Source organism: Drosophila tropicalis, unplaced genomic scaffold (genome assembly GCF_018151085.1).
Source record: "Drosophila tropicalis isolate 14030-0801.00 unplaced genomic scaffold, ASM1815108v1 contig_302, whole genome shotgun sequence".
Lineage (NCBI taxonomy): Eukaryota > Metazoa > Arthropoda > Insecta > Diptera > Drosophilidae > Drosophila > Drosophila tropicalis.
Genome location: NW_027172757.1, coordinates 952495 through 959834, shown reverse-complemented (window position 1 = coordinate 959834; position 7340 = coordinate 952495). Strand labels below are relative to the sequence as shown.

The window sequence follows — 7340 nt, the reverse complement described above, 5'->3', positions numbered from 1 at the left end:
CCCATAGGGTATCCTAAAGTTGCCAAAATGTATCTAACAGGCAGAAGCTTCTCCGACCCTATAAAGTATTTTTATTCTTGATCAGGATTAACAGCCGAGTCAATCTAGCCATGTCCGTCTGTCCGTCCGCCCGTCCGTCTGTATGAACCACCAGATCTCGGAGGCTATAAGAGCTAGAGCCACCAAATTTGGTATGTATACTCGTTGGCCACGCCACCTTACGCCCGCAGGAATCACATAAAACTATTTTTCTTAAAAAGTATCACAGCTAGAGACATCAAGCTGTGCGCAGAAACTAATTGTTCAAACTTTTTTGCCACGCCCTATTTAAAAATTTTGCCACGCCTATTTCCGCCTCCATAATTTAAAAAAAAAAAAGCCTCTAAAAGGCTCTATGAGCAAACATAAATTTATACAACTCGTCATCCGTCTTTTTGATGATTTTTTTATTTTTTGTTTTTTTATTTACATTTTTAATTTTATTTTGAAATTAACTTTTTTTTTGTTTTTATTATTTGAAGATATATTTTTAATCAGTATTTTAAGTAATAATTTTCATCCAAAAACACTTTTTAAAATATGCGCCAAAATCTAGAATAACTGCGTTTACCAGCACTAAAATGCAATTAAGCGGAATTTTAGCCGTTTTTCATTTTGCAACACTGAAATCTCGTAATTTAAAGTTATCGAAATCGACATTATCGGAGCAATACCAATCGGTTAATCGACATTATCGGAGCAATACCTATCGGTTAATCGATATTATCGGAGCAATACCTATCGGTTAATCGACATTATCGGAGCAATACCTATCGGTTAATCGGAGCATGTTCGAGCGAGTTCGTCCGTTGCAGTTCGCCTCATCGGTTGGGATTAAATGGTTGCGGTTGCCTCGGTTCGGTTCGGTGTGGTTCGGAAAGGGTATTCGTAGGGTATTCACTTTTTGTGGTGCAATTTAACAAAACATACATTACAATAAAAAAACAATTTTATTTACAAAATGTTTATGAGAGATTCGAAGATGTCATAAAACATGGCAGAATTCGAAAATCTTTAAGATGCTTAATTGTTATCAAAAATATTGATCTTCCTGCTTACAAAAATATATGGCACATCACCATCAATATATGTATGTATGTATATACAATATTATTATCATTTAAAAACAATTTTTAAAAACAAATACATATCCCATATCCATTTTGATATCAGCAACGCATTTCTATTTCCCGCCCAGAATTTTAGGGTGTTATTTAATTAAGATCACTTGCTAAGTCATAGACCATAAAGCTACGCATTCCACCACCCACGGCACACATCTGACTCACAAATGACTTCCCCTTGAGCTCCATCCGGTCGCTGTTCAGTTTTGTCAAAACGAACTCATCCTTATCAATGACTTGGAAAATGTTCTTCAGAGTCTCCTTAATACTGTTCACGAAGGCCCAGAAGAGAGCCAGCGTGTCGTAATTAATGGATCCGCATCCTTCCTGTATTTCTTTAAGCTGATTTCGGTATTCCTCTCTTTTGAATACAGTGTCCACCAGCAAAAGAACATTGTTTTCACAGCAGATATTCGATTCCTTTATAAAATAATTTAACAAATGTGTCACATCGAATACGTGTGGAGCTGGCACGTATGGACATATGTGCTCCACTATACTCAGGGCACGAATGTTCATCCGGAACCTGTCACACACTATGGCCACTATGTTTTGCATTAACATCTCCAGAATGATGTCAGCAAGTTCATCAGAATTGGTCAGCTGCAATGAAGCATAATGGATATATAATCTTGAAATGCAAAATATGTATATATGTATGTAGGTACTTACAAACTCCGTGGAAGTATCGCTTTTTGGACAAGCGCTTTTTGCATATATCAATGCTTGACTTCCAGTGATCAAGTTGGTCAAGTACATGACGAAAATCTGTAAAGAAATATATGTTTGTATGATATAGCCCCTATCTATGCAGATATGTATTTACTTTGTGAACATAGGGCAAGCTATGATGCCAGAATTCGTGTATACTTAGTCAAAACCTAAAAGAAGAAAGGAAGCACAGAAAATTTATAAAAATTGGTATGGGAATTCAATTTGTCTCCGCTTATATCCTGTGCCAATTCCTTTTTTTTTTATTTTTGACAATTTCAGAAATTTTTATTTATGCCGATTTCCGAACTTTGCTTGCCAATTTTCAGATATAATGGAATTCATTTCATTCTTACCTGGAATGGACCAATAGAAGATCCTTTTTGTAGAGCTTCAATTCGCCATGCATATGGGAATTAGATTTACGCAAATCCTTAATATGATTGTAAGTTGCTTCCTATACCTACACTTTTTTTTTTTTTTTTTTTTTTTGCATGCCCGTTTAATTTAATTTATTTTTGTAATTGTAAGCTTTCGCTATACTATGTTAGGTCGCTTGCCGTATTTAGGGAAACGAGGAAAATGAGTGACTTACTATATAACGACTTTTCTGTACTCTACAAAGAAAAAAAACTAATGTAAAAAAGCTTGTGATTTTTCTCAGAATTTCACAATTATGCTTGACCTTGACTTATACTCGTATTTGTACTAAAACAAAAAATAGAAAGTTGCAAAGAATCGCCAAACAGAATGTGGCCAAAGCAGTTAAAAAATCGGCTTGCTGCCTGACAATAGGTAGTATGTAATTTTTAAGCAACTAATTTATTTCGAAATTATTTATATATTGTAAAACAACCACAAAACAAATATTTTGAATTATTTATGAAATTTAACCACACATAAAGGAGAAACCCCCGCCCAAAAAAATTAGTAAATATCCTACACAAGAACACATACCAATATATCAGTTTATAATTGTTATTGTAAGAAATGAATTTGTGTAAATGAAAAATTGGAGAAACCCCCCAAAAAGAATATATATATATTTTGGCTTGTATTAAGAGTGAAATTCGAAAGGAAAAAAAAACATACATATTTAATATGGAATAAATTGATGTACGCATATGAAAAATTTGTATTTTGAAATAGAGAGCTCCTTTTTGGATGTCCGGGAATAAGTAGGTATGTACATATAACTTTATCTTTCAGCTACGAATGCTCGTGTTTTCTATATCCTTTGCAAAAAAGCTGGGAGTTTTTCTGATCTATGAAAAAGCATAGAAGAGATCTCTTTTGGATCTTGGCCAAACATGAAACTGATATTTTCTTTGGAAAGCTAAGTTCGTTACGAAAATTATTGATTATTTTTATCATGCAGTGAGATTTCATATTAAAGAATAATGTATATATGTATAGACTTTTATTTTGAAGCCAAGTACTCTGGATACCATTATATCATTATGATAGAGTCTGATTCAGTCTATAGGGTTCAAGATTGTTTAGAACAAGCTTAATAGCTATCTATTGGAAAGAGTTAATGGGGATTTGGATGGATATAACAGACTTTACACTTTGTTCGTCAAATCTTCAATTAGTGTTCATCTGTAAATTATAGTTAACCCTTTAACATACTATTATAATAATGAAAGTGGTCTATATACGATACAAAAAAGGATTCAAAACTGACATCTCTAATTCTCAAAATCAGGACTTGAAATTCCTTTCCAAGTAAAGATGCAAGCTATGTATTCATGAAGCCTTCAAAATCAGAATCGACAAATAGATCGGAGACAGGAACACCGTTCGCGTTCTAAAATCCAATCAAAAGGTATTTTGAAACTGCATCTTAAATATAAATTTATTGTTTTTAAATTTAAACATAAATTAAAATAAAAAAAAAACGCAAACTAAAATTTTAATTATTTGAAGCGAAGAGAGCTTCAAGTAGATAAAAATAAATAATCTTGTCTTAACAATGATAAAAAAGTTGTCAAATTTCGTGTCAGAAAATGGCATCAAATGGCTTGCATGGCTTTTTGGTATAGGGGAGATGGAATGATATATCCTCCATCCAACCCAACATATGATTGGATATCAGCGATTTTTAAAATACGACCAAAAGTTTACATGAATGTCTTTATCTTAGTTTGATCACAGTATTATAGATCAGTATAAAAACGGGGACTACATTAAAAAGCTCAACCTAAGCATACAAAATACCTAAAAACTCATTAATAACACTAAGATTACGACACACCAGATAAACACAGGAGTACCGAATACTTCTACATAAATCAAATCTTTACCATTTATGCTATACAAACACTAATCGGAATTTAAAAACTTCTAAATCCATATCTAAACTTAAAACCGAACCCATTACAGAAATGAAATATTTAAGCTGAAGCAATATTATTTATTTGTATATTGCTTAGTCTGAAAACTGAATGAATCTGAGACCTAACGTGAACCTGGGCAAATTTTAAAAAGTAATTAGACAAACTAACTGTGGGTCTGATAGCATGCTAGATAGATAACATTTTGAGTGGAGTTTAGGCGACATGATGTCTTAACAACAACTCCTTCTTGAAATATATTGAAAACTTTTTCAGATAAGTAATTGAATTTTACCTTCAAAACTTTAACAATAAGTCCTCTTTGTATTACATTGAAAATTTTTCAATCTAATTACATTCTTTTAGTTTTAGTAAAAAAACTTATTTCTTATTAATTCAACCCTTTCCAGTTGGCAATAAAAAGGACGTTTTCATTAGTTTTGTTTTGGTTTATTTTAATTGAAATTGTTTTTTTTTTTTACTGTTGATATAATCATTCACCATTGGGCCACTATATTTTGTTTGTATCGGTTGTCACGACACTACATGGAAGAGTATACGAAAACTAAGTATGAAAATCTTACACCATTATGCAAATTCTATCTTGATGAAAAAAATCTTTCTTATCTATAATTATAATAATATATATAATATATTCGGTTTGGGGTGTTAAATTTCGTTTTCAATTTTTGTTTTGTGTTTTTGCTTTGTCTTGGGCTGAGATCTAATTTTGATAGGAGGAAAAGTTTTAAAATTTGAGTTCTTACAATCAGTTTATCGAAATTTTTTTAATAACTAAAGCTCCACACATAAATATTATTGGAGTCTTTTTCCCAAATTCGAATACAAATCGATTAAAAACTTACTACACAAAAACAATTTTTTTTTTACTCATTTTGTTCAGTATTTTGGCTATTATTTGTCTCAGTCTCGTTGTCGCTCAATGTTACAGCTGCTTCTGCAGATTCTGCATCGTTTGGTAAGTTATCTACAGGGGCGGCAGCTCCACCCACAGCTCCTTCGAAATCGTCAGACAAGTCCACAGGAGCAGGGGGTGATGCCTGCTGTTGCTGCTGCTGTTGCTTTGGTTTGAAACTATTATTCTCTACATTCAAATTATAGTTCTTAAAAGAGTTGGACTGTGTTTGATTTTGAGTTTGTGTTGTTGCTGCTGCAGCTGCTGCTGCTTGACGTTGCAAGCGTCTCTGTTGATTGCTAAATGTAGGGCTCTCCGATCTAGCACGCTGCAAAAGTGGTCGCTGGTGTTGTTGCTGTTGCTGATGCTGCATCATATCCTGTGGTAAACCCACACCCAAACGTGGTGTTCCATAGGGATTGGACATTTGTGAAGCCACTGAAGCAGTGTCACAACTGACACAATCACGTGAGAACATAAAATTGAAATCGATCACCTGGAAAAGAAGTAAATGTAAGTGATCAGTTACTTCGAAATACGTAAACCAATTTCTCACTCACCTTGCATTCTGGTCCTTGACCCATCCAGAGGGGTAGCCACTTATTATTGACGAGCAGCCACTGCAAACTAGATTTAGATATGCGATTTAAAGCTCCATCACCAGAGGCGTTCGATCGTTGAGCTGTTGTTTTTTTGGCCACAGCGGCTCCCATAGAACCGCTGCTCTTCTTAAGTGTTGCAGAGGCCACAGAAGATGTCTCCACCGAGGCTAAATTCGAAGTAATGTTTTCAAAACTTACTTAAAACTTTATAAATTGATTAATTGTTTGCCCAATGCTCACCAGCTTATCCTGGGAGTATTGTCCACAAATGGGCTGCGGTTTGCTTAAATATTGTAATACATGTGCTCATGCGCACACTTTTAAAAAACAATAAAGCTGCAATGAAATGAAAATTTTAAATAATTTTTAATTGTCTTTGAAATTGTAATGCAAAAACAAATATACATATAGAATTATTTTATATTTTAATAACTATCCAAACGACTTTTCAGCAAACAAAAAAAAAAATTCGATGAAGATAATTCTGTTTTAAAGATAATTCTGTTTTAAAGATAATTCTGTTTTAAATACATTGGAGGGTAAATAATAGAGATGGGAGAAATGAGAAATCTGAACAAAAGTAATATGCGGGAAAATTTCCCTTTAGAGATGGAAGTGAAATCGAAATTCAAATAAAAGGGAGAGAAAAGTCGGGCTTTTTGAAACTGATAAAAGTAAATTCAAAATAAAACACAATAAAATTTTCAAAAGAAGAAGAACAATGGCGTGCCTTAAATTTAACATTTTGCAAAGCGAAATTTCATGTATTAAAAGGATTCCAGTATGGAAAGTCGAAGCTGGAATTACCGAATTTAAGCTACATTTGGAGAAATTTGAAAAAACCAAACCAAGTCGAATTATTCAAAATTTCAATGGTTTGGAACTTTTCATGAATGAGTCTTTTTTTATTAGCATCGACGAACTTTTCTTGCCCACCCTGGTAAGTGTAAAAGAGAGCGAAAATTTTGATACAATATAATATATATTACATACGTTTTAATTACAGACTGCAATTAAACCCGGACAGGGTACTGAGGAAGCCGGATCCTCTACAAAAAAATTCAGGACCGGGGATGTGGGCAAGATATTATGCATGATGGCTGTTTCCTTAGACGGTTCGAAGAGGAGCAGGTATACCTCCCGAATAAAGACATCCCATGCTCATCTTTATTGAACTTCTGCTCCATATTAGCCGTTACCATAAGCGCAATAAGGTAGCAGATCTTTCCCATACTTAAATTCGATTTTTCAAAAATCGTGTCTTTCCTAATACTTTCAAAAAATTTACACCTTTTAATAATTTGTCGCCGATTCTCTACGAATCGGTGTTGACGTTGACATCGGAAATTTAATTCCTTGCTCAATGTCGCTGGATTACCACAGGAGGTACATTTTACTGTCCTCCTTGGTACTCCATGAGCAAACAAAAATTCGAGCAACTCATCATCGGTCATTTTGATGATTTTTTTTTTTTTTTTATTTCCTATTTTTGGTTTTGTTTTCATTTTTAATTTTATTTTGAAATTTAATATTTTTTTTATTAATATTTTAAGATCTAATTTTAATAAGTATTTTAAGTCTTATTTTTAAGTAATATTTTTTTCATTTTTTT

At 33.1% G+C, this 7340-nt stretch overlaps 1 protein-coding gene across 2 annotated transcripts; it reads right to left on the bottom strand.

Annotated features, from left to right (window-relative positions):
- Window positions 1–4964: 4964 nt before the first annotated feature.
- LOC137572405 (ring canal kelch protein-like) lies at window positions 4965–6524 on the bottom strand. 2 transcript variants are annotated; one of them, XM_068284168.1, is made up of 4 exons: window positions 6260–6524; window positions 5969–6064; window positions 5687–5895; window positions 4965–5622 (listed from the first exon to the last, which is right to left on the bottom strand). In XM_068284168.1, the coding sequence occupies exons 3-4, from the start codon at window positions 5837–5839 to the stop codon at window positions 5098–5100; spliced, it is 678 nt and encodes a 225-aa protein (XP_068140269.1). In that variant the 5' UTR covers window positions 5840–5895; window positions 5969–6064; window positions 6260–6524; the 3' UTR covers window positions 4965–5097. The 2 variants fall into 2 exon arrangements, with proteins under 2 accessions (XP_068140269.1, XP_068140268.1); XM_068284167.1 differs by lacking the exon at window positions 6260–6524 and adding an exon at window positions 6134–6255.
- Between the last annotated feature and the right edge of the window lie 816 nt (window positions 6525–7340).

Excerpts from the sequence above, each read along its gene's own strand:
- LOC137572405 (XM_068284168.1), bottom strand. The coding sequence starts at position 5,839 with ATGGGAGCCGCTGTGGCCAAAAAAACAACAGCTCAACGATCGAACGCC. Across the intron at positions 5,623-5,686 it reads GTCAAGGACCAGAATGCAAG|GTGATCGATTTCAATTTTAT; the intron begins GTGAGTGAGAAA and ends CTTCTTTTCCAG.